At 42.1% G+C, this 17,651-nt stretch overlaps 1 protein-coding gene across 4 annotated transcripts in view; it reads left to right on the forward strand.

The window, feature by feature from the left end:
* The first annotated feature begins 382 nt into the window (after window positions 1-382).
* Window positions 383-17,651, forward strand: part of CPSF6 (cleavage and polyadenylation specific factor 6) — a 28,447-nt gene continuing 11,178 nt past the window's right edge. For 2 of the 4 annotated variants that reach the window (XM_054271547.1, XM_054271555.1), the window contains exons 1-7: window positions 383-501; window positions 10,947-11,156; window positions 12,294-12,397; window positions 13,143-13,288; window positions 13,933-14,106; window positions 15,185-15,689; window positions 16,897-16,989. In XM_054271547.1, the coding sequence (XP_054127522.1) occupies window positions 442-501; window positions 10,947-11,156; window positions 12,294-12,397; window positions 13,143-13,288; window positions 13,933-14,106; window positions 15,185-15,689; window positions 16,897-16,989 (1,292 nt within the window). In that variant the 5' untranslated portion in view covers window positions 383-441. The remainder of the gene's footprint in view (window positions 502-10,946; window positions 11,157-12,293; window positions 12,398-13,142; window positions 13,289-13,932; window positions 14,107-15,184; window positions 15,690-16,896; window positions 16,990-17,651) is intronic. The other 2 variants (XM_054271564.1, XM_054271572.1) reach the window with 1 other exon arrangement.

Here is a 17,651-nt window from a genome sequence, read left to right on the forward strand (position 1 = left end):
TGTGCCTGTTCTGTGTTCTTTCCGCGCATTTTACTGCGCGCCGGAGCCCAGCGCTGCCCTCTTTGAAGGCGCAGCGCGGTGCTCATGTTTCAGCCTTGGTCCTTGGCTGCTGAGCACCCAGCGCGCTGGGACTGTGCGCGGCACACGAGCCTGTGCTCCGCAGCGCCGGCACGGACCGCACCGCCCGGCACGGCACGGCACGGCACGGCACAGAGCAGGACGGGCCGGCCGGTCCCAGGCGCGAGCCGGCCCCGGCGGGCGGGGCAGGGCGGGGCGGGGCGGCAGGAGCGGCAGGAGCGGCCCGCTGCCCGCTGCCCGCCGGCGGCGGAAGCGCCGCTGCGCCGCCGCGGAAGTGACGCCACGCTCCGCCTCCCCGCTCCCTCCCCCTCCCGGCGGCGGCTCGGGAGCCGGGCGCGGCTGGCGGCGGCCCCGGGTGGGACCATGGCGGACGGCGTGGACCACATCGACATCTACGCCGATGTGGGCGAGGAGTTCAACCAGGTACGCGCGGCCGGCGGGCGCGGCCTCTCCGCCGCGCTCCCCGCCCTCGCCCGCCTTCGCAGCCGCGCCGCCTGCAGGGCCCTCAGCGCGGCGGCCGCGCCGCCGCCATTGTTCGGGCGCTCCCGCCGCCGCCGAGCGCGGGCCTGCGCAGGGCCGGGGCGGGCGCGGCCTCACGCCCGGGCCGCGGGTGCCGGCGGCGGGCCCGGCTGGGCGGAGAGCGCGCCTGGCGCTGAGAGGCGGCCGCTGCCGGCGGGGGGGCCGAGCGCCTTCCTTCCTTCCTACCCTCGCTTTTCGGTCCTTACCAGCGTTCCTCCCTCTCGGCCTTCCCTTCTCAGGGGCCGCCCCAGAGGGCTCTCCCGTGCCCGCTCGGCGGACGGGACCTTCCCGGATGCGGCGGGGAGAGCGGCCCCTTCCCGCCGGCGGCCGAGGGGAAGCGCTGCCATTGTTCGCAGATGAATCAAAAGCCGCCGAGCGGCGGCTGCTTCTCGGCCGCGCTTGCGGGGGAGGCGGAACTCGTGCGGCTTTATTCTGCATCGCTGGAGAAACTATCCAGCTTCTTATATTTTCTTTTTTGTTTGTTTGTTTTTCTTGCTTGTTATTGTCGTCCATTTTAAAAAGTGGCGCAAGCCTTTTTTAGAGGACGAATCATATTCGTTGAGGAAATATAGATGAAATAAACAACTTCACTGGATTATAAGTAGTTTTCTAGTTTTTCCACTTTTCTAGTTTTTTCTCCTTTTTTCTGCCCCGTATCTTTACCAAATAGCCGTGTGCCAACTTTTCGTACCGAAACCCGGTGTTTGTATCAGTTTTGCACACCATCTGTCCTGTTAGCCAGTGCTGCACTTCTCCAGGTTGAGTTGCCCCAGATTGCTTTGTTCCTGCCCCAGAGCATAAATAACCGGGAACAACTGCACTTTCACGTACCTACGGGACCCAGCTGTATGCCCTGCAGAAAACTGGGAAATAAGTAATGGCTTTGGAATTCACAGGTAGTATGTAACTTTCTTAGCAACTTGTAGCTTTCTCAGAAGACTATTTCTTCAGATATCGATTAATACAGTAATTCTAAGTATTAATAATCTCATAAAGGTATACTATGAAAGAATGCCATGCTAAAAGGAGATGATGGAAAGTGCTGATTTGCTCTTAGCTTGTGTGCATGTGAAGGTTTCTCCCTTACAGTTGAAGACCCACTGTATGAGTTTAAACAGGAATGAACTCTAGGACAGACATCATTCAGCAGAAGAGTTCGTTTTTTGAGATTCTGTGATAACTTGAATTTGTTTTAGTCGATTCTATATAAAACCGATAACAAAACAGATTTTTCAGGGAAAAAACCCCTCACTTGAATCTGGTATTGTTTGTATAATTTCGTGTGTGCAGAAGCCCTCAGAGTAGAATAGTTATGTGCTGTAAATATAGTGTAAAGAGATAGTGCTGGAACAAAAGTGATGGGGATGATCTGTTTCACTCACTCGGTCCTGGTATACTCAGGTCATCATTACTGTTGGTATTCTCTATAACCACGGTGGTATGGGTGAAGAGAGTCTTGTTATAATTTAGTTTAGCTTAATCCAGCAGGCAGGGAAACCTTTTGCTTTTTTCCCTGTACTCAGCCCATTTGATTCCCTCTCGGGTTTGCATTTCTGCAGTCTGTTGTTCCAGTTCATAAATCTTGCAAAATATAGGGCAGAAAGGTGAGAAGAGGCTAGGGCCCTTTTTCCATCAGCTTGAATTTGAGGGGTTTGTTTGTTTGTTTGTTTGAGGGGGTTTTCTTCTGTGTTTTTTTTCTCTGTCACACACCCCCAAAAATTGCTGTTTGTTCTTTTCCAAATTTCATTTCTGTGACTTTCTATTTAAAGTAATATTGTTGAACTGAGCAAGTCTTGAGACAAGATAAAAGTTCTGCTGTAAGAGATTGATGCCTCTGAACTCTCCCATTTCCTTCTGTCATATATAAAAGAAGGCCAGTTGTATTAGTTACTGCCTCTTAGTTCTGACATAATTGAGAAAAGGTGCATAGAAACTTTAATTCATGAAATGCTGTTCCTGATTTGAAGCTGACAGCTTAAATTGATAAGATGGAACATAATTCTGTGGATGTGTGAAGATGACAAATAAAAAAAGGGAGAAAGTAATTTGCATTATTAATTTGGTTATGTAGAGAACATTTTACAAACACCATATTTGTAAAATAAACTGTCTTTATCTCTTAAATGAATTTGTTTTTTGATTTTGTTGCTCTACAGTAATGCCACTTAATAATATTTTTTTAAATTGGAGTATAGAACCCTTTCCACTGGTTTTGGCAGTAACAGGGACTGAAAAATGTACTGTGGAGTTTGCGGTTCTTATGTATGCAGTACATAACTGTATTTATACCCAAGCTGGGACAAGACTTGTGTTTGCATCTGGAGTTAACCCTTCATTTAGGACTTGGGACTGGATAAATCTCCCTTGTTTGTTTTGTCCTGTTCTACACCTCAAGGGACTCATCCTTGAGGCCATTCTGGGATGTTTTAAATGCCTTTTTTCCAAGCAGAGGGAAGATAAGGTTCTGCTTGATTAGTGCTAAATGAACCATAGGTTATAAAGGTGAAATAAAGACCACAGAGCCATGGGTTTGCAAGCTGGCTAAGATGCATGACAGCTGTAAACTGTCTTGGGTTGTATTTAGTGTTGGTTACAATGAGCTGACTAACTTGATATTGGATGTTTTGAGTGAAAATGCATCTTTCATATTCCAACTGAAGCTCATTGTCTGTCATTGTTGCCTCTTACTCGTTTATTAACTTACTGTTCATCAAAATATTATTTTTTGTCCTTGGGCTAACAGCTTTAGTCAATTTGGCTCTGACCAAATACATTTTTTTTTTTAAATTGTGGTTTCCTTTTTTTTTCTCTTTTTCTTGGAGAACTTGGTTGAGTAATTTTTCATTTTTTTTTTCTAAGCTGACTTCTCCACCCAGCAGTCTTATCTATTTATTTAAAATCTCATTTTGAGATGACAGCCTCATAAATGCAGTACTTCCTGCATGCATTGCTTGTGCCCTGTTAGAAATAGGTATTGCATGGACTGTTTTACCTTTAGCACCTCCCTCCATGTTGCACATCTTGCTCTGCAGGAGAGGGAGGTCTGTGATGCTTGTTAGAGTTGTTACCTGCGCACCAGTAGCTGGGGATGGCCTTCTCTCAAGGGCAGAGCACCCTCAGTAAGTTTGGGATGCTTTAGGAAATATTAGGGTGTGGTTTTATACACAAAACCCGAGAATATTGCTGTGTGGTGCAGAGATAATAAGGAGCCTGTGTAGGAGGCCAGTTTGGGTCTGACTTGAGGCTGCCTGCCAGTTTGCCCAACAAACTGGGTTGCTTTTTTATGGTCATGAAAATTTGACCATGTGTTAGGAAGTTCCCTGATGCTCTGATCAGCTTTGCATTTTCATGCTTGGAGGGCTTTTTCCCACATGTCTTTGTCCCTTCCATGTATGTAGTTAAACAGTAAAAACTTTTATTGTACACATGTAAAAATCTTTCTGATCAGAAAGAGGATGCAAAAGAATTTAAGCATATCATATTTTAATGCTGTGGAAAAGGTGCTTGCTTTGTTTATACTCTTAGTGAGTAAACTTGGGTAGTTGCATTGTGGATATGTCTAAACATGCCTCTAGTGTTCTATTTTGATATTTAAATGCTAACAAATTAGAGATGAAAGACTTCTCTTTGTATTTTGTAACTGGATAATAAAACTGATTTAGATGGAATAGCAGTTAAGAGGGTAATTATCTGAAAACTGCAGTGTCTTAAGAATGTGTTAGTTACCATCCTCAAATCTGTAACACAAAGGAATATGTTTGTGTGTGATAATTAATACAAGCTAGCATTTAGTGGCCAGTTAAAGCCAGTTTTTAAGAACAGCCTTTATATCAGAAAGACAGGTGTCTTATCATGAGAGGGGATGGACACCTTGTGGTATAATAAATTTCTGCTCAGTAGGGCTGTCCTGGTCAGAAAAAACATAAGCTGGCAGATCTGCATGTGTTATAAAATATGTCCACAATGTGTGATGGCATATGCATTTTGTCAGTTCTGCTGAAAGGGGCCCTGGGAAGATGTAACTTCTGTATATTGGTAAATATCAAACTGCAAAAAAACTTCAGACCTTCTTATCTGGCACCTCTTCACTTTGTTTTAATGTGAACAGTGATACTACAGTATGTTTTGTTTGTATTTTTGACTACTTGTGGCTGTTTAGTTGTTCTTTGTAACTCTGTAATTACTATGTAATTTTTAGTTACAAGGGATCAGGTTGCTTCAGTTTTAGTGCTGTGCCGTTTGTGGGGCCAAGAGCATTTGGGCCTGTAGAGGAAATGTGAATCCTGTGGTCTAACAAACTTGTCCACTTCTGCCATAGGCAGTTTGCTACTTTAGAAGTATCAAAGACCTCCTTTTTTGTTAATGTTCCAGTTTCTATGTTCAGGCAGTTAATCAAGACCAGAAAGATTTTTATGTGTTTAACTTGTTAAAATATGGTAACTTGAGTGAAAAAAACAGTAAGGGGAAAGTTGGATAGTTAAGTTTTTTTTTTTTCCCCAGAAGCAACAGTAAATATTTTTAATGAAACTTTATTTACCTCGCTGATTTTTAAATGTGTTTTTGGAGGTGTCAGTTAGTGTTTAATGCTTAAATTGGACAAAGTTCTGCAGAAAAGGCAAGTCTAACAGATGTATGGACAGCTTAAAGAAATTTTACATAACAACAAAAGCCATTTCCAAAACAGCACTTGTAAAGGAAGTAAGTGGTTCTCTGCAGCTCAGGGAAGCATGACCACTAAGTTCCAAATAAGAAATAACATGTTAAGTTTGTCCCTTCTGGACAGTGAAGTTCATTGTGTTCATGGCTTTCATATGGGAATGTTTCACCCAGTACCACCTATCAGCACAGAATGTGGAATTCAGTCCCGATTTTATGATGAAGTATTTCAGACTGTGGTCTAGTTAAAACTTAGGCTTTGGAAATGCATTGCTGTCTGATTTGGTTTTAGAGGGGGCCAGAACAGCAGTGCTCACTTTGTTTCTTAGCATGTTTATCTGCAAGATGGTGAGTTACAGTAAGTGAGAAGAAATAATTTCTCTTCATGCTTGATGTTCTTCTTGTAACTAAGAAAGTTGGAAGAGGTCAGAACTGGTTCCTGATACAGGCAGAGTATTTGTTTAAATAGCTGAGACCAGGGAAGTAACACTTCCTGTCCTTTTTTCCCTCTTTTGCATCTGGGAAGGAAGGGTGTGTTTAGGTAAGTTTCACAGAACAGGTATGAAAGAGAAAGGGTTGTTGCATCGTGTGCAACATCCACCAGGACAGCTCTCTTCTGTTTACACTTGGAGTTGCTGGTTCGGATCATTCTTAATCATCAAAGCACGCACTTTGCTGACAGATTGGTAAGTGAATGAATTCCATGCTGGATGCAAAACCAGCATGATGTGAGAAGAAATTCTAGTGAACAATATCAGGTTTTCTCTTGTGTCCTTATTTATTTAAATGAAGACGCTGGTGCTCTTGGGCCTGCCCTGCCCCCTCCCAATTACATGCAGACTCTGCTGCCTTAATAATTCTCTCTCTCCACTGACGGAGACCTGAAAGCCTGTGTGATACAAATGATCTGTTTCAAAGGACTTTCTTGTTGCAGCAGAGCTGTGGACTGCTGCCCACTCTGGTGTTTTGGCAATGTTGACCTCAGAGAGATTGGTTAGTGTACATACATCTGTTGTAAGTTTGGTAATTGTGTTTTGCATGTGTCTACCAAGACTAAGTTCTACTTCCCTGAAGTAATCATTCATTTGCATAGATGACTAGAGTTACGTACATTTAGCAGAGGATTTCCTTAATTGCCCTGTGTCATCAACCTTAATCTAGCTGTAAGATGTCGTGTTTGGGCCTGTCTCAGGCAGTTCTGTGTACCTGATTTCATTAGTTATGATGGTAGGAGGAATCAAACTGAGAACTGGATAGACTAGGTGAAATATGAAACCCTTAATTTATTTGTGATAAGCTTACCTTTAGAGAGAGATTTTTCTTTTGAAGTTTATTGGGACAATGCAGTTTTCTGAGGATTAAATGCACTTGATTCACAATGCCAAAATTCAGTTTACCTGTTGGTTTTTTTTTTTCCAATTATATTATTTGTTTTAGTTACACTTTCCCTGTATGAGCATTACTTGATAATATTTTTATATTTTTAAGACGGTGGATCTTCTGATCATGGTTGTGCATATCTTGGGTTTACAGCAAGCATTTCCACCTGTGTGGCCTGTGTTTTGTGGAGTCCAGTTTGGTTATCTCTAGCTGCCATGTATGGTACCTTGAACTATTCTGTCCAGGATGCTTCTGGGAGTTTCTGGATACAAATTCAGAGTGGTTGCTGAAATATCTCTGATACCAAAACCTGGTGGAGGCAGTTTCTGTTCTGCAGCAAGGTATGAGAGCACAGGGAGCTGAGGGAAGTTGGCTCAGAGGGGCAATTGCTGCTTGTGGATGGACTGGGCATTGGTCAGCATGTGGTGAGCATCAGTCGTTATGCCTCACTTGACTGGCTTGTGCATTATTTCATCCCTTTTTGTTGTCTTTTTCATCATCGCCATTATTCTTTTTATATTTTACTTTATTTCAGTTATTAAACAGTTCCAGTCTCAATCCACGGGTTTTACCTTTTCACATATTCTCTTCCCCTGTTCCACAGAGTTTGGGGGGTGGAGTGAGGGAATGTCTGTGTGGTACTTAGTTACCAGCTGGAGTTAAAGTACAATAGCCCTTTTTTGATCACCCATCATGGGGCTTGACAGGTTGAGAAAACAACAAATCTGACCAGAACATGCTAGAACAAAATTGCTTTAAGCATTTCTTAATTAGTTTAATAGTTGTTGGACACAATGTTGATTTTATGCACTCAACTCTCAAGCAGTTGTTCTGCTTATTATCAGAGCTCCATCCTTTAACTCCTTACTTCCAGTGTGTGCTTCCTGTTGTGTTGTTTTTCACCTGTGGGAACTGGTCTGATGTTGTTGTGTTTTAACATGAGCGGTCTGGTCTAGTGGAAGATATTCCTGCCCACAGCAGGGGACTTGTAACTAGATGATTTTTAAGGTTTCTTCTAACCCAAGGCATTTGATGATCTTGTGAGCACTAGCATATGATACTACAGAATTGCTGGTTGTGAAAGTAATTTGTTACTTGTACTCAGTTCTGCTGTCATCTTTGTACTTTGTGAGTGATCTATCTAATGTGCAAACTATTAATGATTACACCTTTTACCTTTCATCTTCTGAGACTTAACCTGTGGAGGAGCCATGATCCTACATCTTCCCCTCCTCTGCCAGACTAATGACAATAGCTCTTGAAAATTTTTAATATCCTTGGGAGGTTGAAACGTGGCTCTGTTGCCAGGAATCATGATTGTGTGCCAGGTCTTGGTTAGGGTTAGACAGCTCTTTACAGCTACTCAAACCCTGTGACAGGCACTGTGGCTACTCAGGCCTTTGTGGCAGGTGCTGCAGGTGCTCACACCCTTGCAGTGGGTGATGCAGCTGCCCCAGAGCACCAGCCCTGCTGGCATTAGTCACCCCTTCCCACCAGGAGAAATGGACACAAGGGAGTTTGTTTAGCAAAGGAGAACAAAGCAGGGACCTCACAAGAGCAGGAGGAAGAGGTGGAACAAGAGGGAACCACTCAGTCCCCATCCCTGAGAGAGCTGTGGGATATGCAAAGAGATTTCAGCCATAACCCAGGTGATCACCTGACTGCAGGGATGCTGGGGAACAGGGCTGGTAGCTTGGAATCAGGGTAAGGAAATCAGGCAGCTGGGATCACCTTGTAAGGAAGGGGGCATGGACAAGGTGATTGGCAAAGGGCCTCAGCCTTTGGGAGGTGACTCCTGTGGAGTGTGAAGGAAAGACATCCCTTCAAGGAAGATGCTCCCTGTCACCCAGGGCCACCACAGAGGTATCCAGTGCCTTTGTTATGACCCAGACAGTGTGCAGTCACCCACAGACCCAGAAGAATTCCAGTGCATGTGATCCTTGTGGCAGCTTGTCCAAGCATGCCATTTTCATATGCTGGGTTTGCAGGAGTGTAGGGATCCTGTGGCCTGGCACATCAGGCCCACAAGAGTGGAAGACTCTAGTGCACAGGGTACCCCAATGCCATCCAGCTCTGCAGGGGCAGAACTTATTTCTGTTTCTGGAGAGAGAGGGGAACCCAACAGCTGACGAAACTGGAGGCTGAAGTGAGCCGGACCGGGAACGTGTGGCAGAAGCCGTGTCTGTGTCTGGCCTGAATGTTCTGTGCATCCCTGGCACAGACTGCCTTAGGAGAGGGTATTTCAAGGACCCAAAGGTGGGTGTTCAGTACCACTGCTTTGGAGGTGGAGGAAGCCAAGCAGCTGCCTGCCTTGCCTGTTCTCTCAGAGGACACTTCTGTTGGGCTTGCTGAAGGTCAGAGAACAGGTGCTGGTCACTACCATGGCGTTGCACCAGCAGCAGCATTGCAGCAATGAGACTCCATGATTCCCATTCACAGGCTGATTTATCAGCTGGAAAATCCAGCAGTGATCAGCAGGACCATATGGCCTGGATAACAGGGAACCACAGTGAGCTATGGTGGCCTGAATGAAGTCACACTGTGGCTGAGTACTGCTGTACTGGGCATGCTGGAACTCCCATATGAGCTGCAGTCAAAAGCTGCCAAGTGGTTTGCAACAGCTGACGTTGCTAATGTGCCTCAATAGCTTTGACAGGCCACAATTTACTTCCACTTAAAGGAATGTCCAGTAGACCTGGAATCCAGTGCCCCAGGGGTGGAAACACAGCGCTGCCAATTCTATGGACTGATCCAGACTGCATTAGAACAGGGTGAAGGGTGAAGCTTTGGAACACCTGCAATGCATTGCTAATATCATCATGTGGGCCCATACAGCAGCAGTAGTTTTTGAGAAAGGGAAGAAAATAGTCCAAATTATTCTAAAAGCTGTTTTTACCATAAAACATAGTAAGGTCAAGGGACCTGCATGGGATATTGAGTTTCTAGGAATAAAATGGCAAGATGAATGTTGTCAGATGCCAATGGATGTGATCAACAAAACAGCAGCAATGTCTCCACCAGCTAGTAAGAATCAAACCCAAGCTTTCTTAGGTGTTGTGGGTTTTTGGAGAATGCACATATTCCAGATTGCAGTCTATTTGTAAGTAAGCCCTCTCTATCAAATGACCTGGAAGAAGAATGATTTCAAATGAGGCCCTGAGCAACAAAAAGCTTTTGAACAAATTAAATGTTACATAGTTCATGCAGCAGCCCCCAGACCAGTCTGGGCAGGGCAAGATGTAAAAAAGTGCTCTATATTGCAGCCAGGGCAAATGGCCCTAACTGCAATATAGTGTCTGATAGAAAGCACCAGGAGAAACTCCAGGCCATGTCCAGCCCTCTGTTATGGACCTGGGGAGACTGACTGTCTGGGGCCTCCTATACTCCTGCTGAAAGAGATACTTGAGTCCAATCAAGGAGCTGTTTTGGAAGGGATTGGTGCTGAAGCACAGCTCCTCCAGCTCCCCAGTGGCTGCCAGGGCTGGGCTGCATGTTCAAAGGGGGGTGGTCTTCACATCGTGCAGCTGGTGCTACGTGAAATAAATGGGTTGCGGTGACCATATAATGAGCTCAAATAGGATATCCCAGTTGCCCAAGAATCTTGGAAATAATCATGGACTGTCTAAAAGACAAAGATGTCAGAATGTCACCAGAGGAGGAGGTAACACGTGCTGAGGGACCCCATTATATAATAAACTACCACAAAATGAGATGCAATATACTTAGTTTATTGATGGGTCCTGCTATATTGTAGGAATGCATCAGGTGGAAGAGCACCGTGCCCAGTACATAAACTGGTGGGAGTTGGGTGGAAGAGGCTGATCACTGCTCAGGGACAGGCAGTTTATTTCAGTTTTGAAACTTTTCTTATCCCACAAATTTTATTTTTTTCTGATTTTTCTCATCTGTCCCATGGAGTGTTTGAGGAGGGAGAAGTGAGTAAGCAATTGTCTGGTACTTAGTTGCAATCTGGGATTAAAGCATGAAACTTCTGCATTCTGATGTATACAATTCCAGGAGTAGGGTTTGTAGATTTTTTGATTTCTGCTTATATTACAAGGGCAAAAGTATTGGCATGGAGAACAGTGGCCAGAAGTATTTTTTTCCACATAGGTTTAGAATGTAGTAAGTGTCATAAGAATTTTATATGTTTTGATGTAGAGGAAACTGGTGCTTAGCTTTTCAACAGGGATGTTCTGTAGGTGGTTGATCAGACTTACTGTGTCTCTGGAACATGGCAGTTATCACAACTTTTGCTTCAATAAGTTTTAAAAGTAATATTAATTATAATCAAGATGTCTTTTTTATTTTAGGAGGCTGAATATGGTGGGCATGATCAGATTGATTTGTATGATGATGTAATTTCTCCATCTGCAAATAATGGAGATGCTCCAGAGGATCGTGATTACATGGATTCTCTTCCACCATCTGTTGGGGATGATGTAGGTAAAGGAGCTGCACCAAATGTTGTCTATACCTATACTGGAAAGAGAATTGCCTTGTACATTGGAAATCTCACTTGGGTAAGTATCTTACTGCTGTTTAGTTGTAGACAGGAATTTTAATTATGGATGTAACTACTTGTAAAATTTTTTGCTTTAAAATGTTTTATTTGAAATATTATGTGTATCACAACCCAGTTGTTTTTGTTGTTGGTTTGATTTTCTTCCGTTTTCATTTGTGGTTGTGAGATCATTTTTCTTTTTACCTGAAATTCAGAGAGCCTGTGTGGAGCTGTCATGATGTCTTAAAAATCATGAAAGTCTTCAGTAAATATAAACTTGAGAGTTTCTGTCACATTTTAACTGTTATGAAAGTATATTTGTGCTACTGTGTTCTTAAGGTTTTCAGAGAACCAAATGAAAGAAGAGAACAATTTTAAACTGTTAAATACTTCATGCCTGTTAGCATTTCAAGGTTGCTAAACAGGCCAGATTTTTCCTGAACTCTTGCTGAAGGTTTTAGTTTAAAAAGAGGTTGCTCTGGGATTTTCTTGAAATTACTTTTCACATTTTTCCAGGCCATTTCCATCGGCAGTGACTCTTTCAGCATAACTGTTTTTCAGGTACTTGTCTTGAGGCTTATTTCTCTGTCCAAGAAGAACAGGTTTATGATAACTCACTGAACTGTAGGTGCCCTTAGGAAAATTACTTTTATTAGAATGAAAGTACTTTAAAATCAATTGCAGTAAAGCAAACAGTGCAAGGACTGGTCAGTGCTGAATTAAGTTGAGCTTTTATCTGGTTACATGAAATCAAGTTCTTCAGGGCCTACATATGCAAAATTCTATTTTAAAAGATAAATTTAATAAATTAATTTTTTTCATTTCTGATAATTTCTTACTGTGGGTGTTTTTTTCATTAGTTATTACAGTACTTCAGGAGCTAATAGGTAAGTAAAGGACCTGACTGACTTCAGTTGTCCCATCGTGAAGTACATGAATGGAATCAGCAAAATGTGTGTGAATTAGCTGAACTAATTGTTGAATTGTAAAATGAAAATGACTGCTCCAAGAGTCAGAATATATTGACAGGATGAATAAAATATTCCTCTGCATCAATTACACACACACACACTCAAAAATCCATGGAAAATTTAGTTGCCCTTTGCCTGGTGTTTTAGATAAGCTCTCATAGCTGAATATTAAAAATATTTTTCAGTGGACAACAGATGAAGACTTAACTGAAGCAGTTCATTCACTGGGGGTAAATGACATTTTGGAGATAAAATTTTTTGAAAATCGTGCTAATGGCCAGTCTAAAGGGTAAGAACTTGTTTTTTTCTGCATGTGGACTGAAGTTTGGGAGAGGAAGGAGTTCTCAATTTTCATAATTGTCAATCTTTGAACTGCTCATCTTAGCTTATTGATCCAGAAATGATTTGCCATACAATTTCATTCTAGTGACTTAAGTTTCAGGTATAAATTTTTGTGATGGTACTGTGTGTCTCATTATTTTGTGAGTTGAAGCTCATTGATGATCTTCATATAAGACTATTTCTAAATGGTTTTTTTTGGTGTGGTGGTGATGTTTGTTTTTCTTCAGTGTAAATGCTGTTCCCCCAGCCTTCATTATTCTATCTTTCTTTACATCTTTATTTTCTATTAGCTATTTAAAGTAAGTGCTTGAGCCCATTTTTCACTGACAACCTAAATTTCACTGCATGAATGTGCCTTTCTGCATCTTTGGCAGCAATGAGCACAGTGTATGAGTGTATGCTTAATAACTTCATCATATGAATTCATTATGTAGTCTATTAATTCTCTGCCAAAAAGCTGCCTTTGTTGGGATAAACTTTGATGCATCCTGTACTTGCTGTTTTGTTTCCTTCTTTTATGTCCTAGAATAAATTATTTTACCTGTTCTGAAAACTGGACTAAGACCTGTGAGACATTGTTGGTGTCTAGTTGTCAAGTATTCCTTTGCTTACTGTGTGTAATCTTTTTCATGAGATGTCAGGATGTCAGAAAATTAACAAATTGTGGTGTAACTGTTTTTGTTTCCTTTCAGGTTTGCCCTTGTGGGTGTGGGATCGGAAGCATCCTCCAAAAAGCTGATGGATTTGTTGCCTAAAAGAGAATTGCATGGGCAGAATCCTGTTGTAACTCCATGTAATAAACAGTTTCTGAGTCAATTTGAAATGCAGTCAAGGAAAAGTAAGCTTTTCTTAAGTGCTGTCTTGGAAAAGCAGAAAAAGTAGAATGGCAGGTTTTTAGCCCAGCATGTTGTAATTTTTACACAGTTTAAAATAGCCATAAAACACTTAGGTGCAGGTAAATGAACTTCTATCTTTGTGTAAAGAAATCACTTCATACACTGAAGAGCTGCTGCATTCTGACAGAGGGTTGCAGCTTCGTGCAACTCTTGTCTTAACAGCTGTGGATGTTTTCTCAATTTCCTGTGGACATAATTATAAAAAAAAAAGCTCAAGAGCATTTAGAAATTGAACATTTGTAGACAAACTGGACTAAATTCTAATATGTGGACTATCTGTATTTATGATAGAATGGGGAAGAGAGGTTCCATGCTGTACTTTAGCACCATGTCTTGTGTTTCTCAGTGTGGTGTTGGGCTTCATGGAAGGAAGGAGTGGCAGTCTCTCCAATCCTCTTCCTTTAGTGTGAGGCTTAATATTTTAGCGAAGAATGTTTTCCTTCCCAAATGCATTGGCTTTGGGTACAGGGAGCAAGTTGGTGCTCATAAGGTCTCGCTTTAGCACTGCGTAAAACTTCAGGTCAGGGGTTGAAATACTTCAGCCTATTTTGATCGATGTAATGACACTTTTGCTTTGCCATTGCAGCCACACAGTCTGGCCAGATGTCTGGGGAAGGTAAAGCTGGTCCCCCAGGAGGAAGCTCACGAGCAGCATTTCCACCTAGTAACAGAGGTCGGGGCCGCTTTCCAGGTGCCATTCCAGGTGGAGACAGATTCCCTGGACCGGCAGGGCCAGGAGGACCACCACCACCTTTCCCAGGTACAATTGTGCATATATGGAGTTCCAGTCTTACATGTGTTTCAATATGGCATACTTATTTGGGAAATGATTAAGATCAAGGCAGTTCAGTAATGAGCCATAATCAGTGTTTACAGCTAGATTGTAGGACTTGACTGTTCATTTGTTGATATTCAACAGGAAGTTGGACCTAGTGAATTTGATAGCAAGGCAAGAGCTTTTTTAGATACATTATTTACACTATGTCAATATACATTAGCAAGTAGATTTGACTTCAGTGTAGGGTAGTTGAGTTTTGTGATTTGCTATATGTGCTCAGAATTGCCTGTGTTGAGGAGTGTAAAGTAACTGATTTCCTTATTGTAGTACAAGTTTGCATGTGATCAGAAATTCAGCTTTGATTCATGCCCACTGAGTGGTCAGTTAGTAGGCACTCGAAACACCAGAAATTTGAAGAGGAGATCTTCATGTTTAGTTAGGTACCTGATATAGAGGAAATACATTAAACAGTTAGGTTTGCACTGCCATGAAGTTCTTTTTTCAGCTGACATGCTTTTTAGTAAATGTCATTCAGTAATAGATTGTCTACCAACAGTCCAAGGGACATAGTCAAATTGAAAAAACAGCTGAGAATCTAAAGGAATGTTTGGATACTGCAATTACATTACTTTCTCCAATACAGCTTCTCCCATATTTTTTATATGTATTTTATCTTAAGCCCCACATGAATGACTAGCTGCAGTAAGATGTAATGTTTTCTAGCTTTCGTAATCTTCTTGTGGGTTTTGGAAACAACAGCTGGTGATTAAGTGATTTGAGGAAGGGAGTTGTCAGTGTACAAGTTAATGTTGTTCTTTTTAAATATCTCTGGATGTTTAGTTTCAATAGATACAGATAAGCTAAAAATTTTCTAAGCTACTGGACCCAAAGCAGGAGTATTAATATCTTGGACATACATGTTGCACAGTGTTCAGGGAGGAAGGGTTGGTTTCTTTTTTGTAATTGTTTTTTGGGGGAAAAAAAAAGGAAGAATTTTATTTCTTTGTATTTATTCACTCAATTTTATTTGTTTGTTGTTTTTTGTTTGTTTTTATTTTAGCTGGACAAACTCCCCCACGTCCACCCTTAGGTCCTCCTGGCCCACCAGGCCCACCAGGCCCTCCACCACCTGGTCAGGTCCTCCCACCTCCATTAGCTGGACCTCCTAATCGTGGTGATCGTCCACCACCACCAGTTCTGTTTCCAGGACAGCCTTTTGGTCAGCCTCCACTTGGGCCACTTCCTCCAGGCCCTCCACCACCAGTTCCAGGCTATGGGCCACCACCAGGTCCACCACCACCTCAGCAGGGTCCACCTCCACCTCCGGGTCCATTTCCCCCTCGTCCACCTGGCCCTCTTGGGCCACCCCTGACTCTTGCTCCTCCTCCACATCTCCCTGGGCCACCGCCAGGTGCTCCACCACCAGCACCACATGTGAATCCGGCTTTCTTCCCCCCACCTGCCAATAGTGGCATACCCACTTCAGACAGCCGGGGCCCGCCTCCGACAGACCCATATGGCCGACCTCCACCATATGACAGAGGTGACTATGGGCCACCTGGAAGGTGAGTTCTTTTTGTCTAATGTGTTTGGGTAGCAGATTTTACTCCTCTTGTTGGAAGCATTTGATTTTTTTCCCTTTTAATGCAAATGTTAGGAACAATTAGAAGTAGGGCCAGAAAGGATCCCACAGATCTTGCAGTTTGCCCCTTTTAACTTCTCCGAGGGATTAAATCTGAGAAACATATTTGCAGCAGGAGGAAAATCCTGAAATGCAACACCAGTAATCTCACTTCCCTTTTCAGCTCTGAACTGTTTGTCTTCGCTGTATTGGCAGTGTCATCATTCCATGTGTTCTACATGTAAACTTATATATCATTTCTTATGCAGCAGCTTCTAGTTGTGCTTCTGTCTTAACTTGAAATTCTGACTTTTACCTGTATCATGGTGCTTTGCAGGCTGCCTTTTAAGAATGCTCTGGAGTTTTCCTTTTTGAATATGTGCATATGTTGAGGTCATACCATTTTCATCTTTCAGCAGTGTTGCTTGTCCCTTTTTTCTTCAGAATTTAATTAAAATTTAGTGTTTGTCTTAAAAGCCAGTTGTGAATTTACTGCAAGACTTTTACCTTCCTTTCCTATCAAGATGTTTCTGCTCATTTGGTGCAATCTTGCTGTGTTTGTAGCAGTGGCTTTTCCTGTGGTTAATCCTATCTGTGACAGAGTTCTTAAGTCCCTGACTTGACTTGTCAAGTTTTTCACATCTTGTTTGAAACATCTTTTTCATCTGTGATTTCAAGCATCTCTGTCTTGCTGCTGTTTCTTGATTTTCACCATATTTGTATTTGTCAAAAATTTTGGCATAAATTCTAAGAGACGATTTTACATAGTTAGATTTGAATTTTTCAGTAATAATTTTACTGCTAGCATGAGACACACTTTTCTGGCTTAAAATGTTTCCTGCAAAGATACTGTGCTTTGATTCTTTTTTTACTGCAAAGTTTAAAACCCCCAAGCATTTGTGTACATGTGATGTTCATACAAAAAAAACCCTCTAGAAATCCAAGCATTTGGCTTAATTGCCTAAAATATATGAGTATAAGGTGTTGGGTGTTTTTTGATGGACTAAATCAAGGTTGTCTGCAGTTTATAGAATGTCTGGGGAGGGAAGGAGTGGGAATAGGACAGTATAACTTACTGTCCAGTATTTTCATTAATAATGTTGAAGCTATCATCCATAACTATTTAAATTGTCATTAATTATATATCATAGGCGTTTCACTGGAAATAACATGTCCATAAGAGAAAAATTACATATTCCATTCTATGGGAGGCACACGAAAAATAATACTCAAAACTCAGGGAGGTATGAATTTTTAGACATTTCCTCTTATGCTAAACTGGCTATAGGATCTTGTTCCACTTCTTGCAATTAAGAGGATAGCATTGCTTATTATTCTGCATTTTCTTTCTACCAGAAGAACTAACACTGTTCTAGAAATATCAAGCAGTGGGCCAGTTTGACAGTCTCAGCATTTATCTCTTAACACATTTCTCCAAATTTTCTATGTGACACAGAGACTGGCTAATAGGACACTGCAAAACTTTTGGGAAAATTTAGGTTTACTTCTGTTACTTTGCAAACCCTGTATAGGTAGCTGATAATTGAAGTGTAATGAGCACAAGGATTCTGCTTTATTGCTTCCTCCTTACTGTGACTAGTAGGGAGATTAAATTGGAGTACCTTAAACTTGACCAGAAATTTAAGAAAAAAAATTGCTGTAAAATGCTGACCTATCATTCAGAAAATTGAGTGTTTTAAAGATGATAACTCTATATGTTTTTCAAAAGTTACAGCATTCTGGTCTTAGTTAAGATCTGGGAAACAGGATCATATAGTTCTGATTCCAGTACTGTTATGAAAATTTTCTCTAATTTTGCTCAAAGCTGCATTGCCTATGTACATGTATTTCCACATCCATTCAGTTGGGAATATCTATTTATGTACCTGCAAGGATTTTGCGAAAA

This window comes from Melozone crissalis, unplaced genomic scaffold, assembly GCF_028551555.1.
Source record: "Melozone crissalis strain CALT ecotype California unplaced genomic scaffold, PUWL_Pcris_2 ptg000004l_1, whole genome shotgun sequence".
Taxonomy (NCBI): Eukaryota; Metazoa; Chordata; class Aves; order Passeriformes; family Passerellidae; genus Melozone; species Melozone crissalis.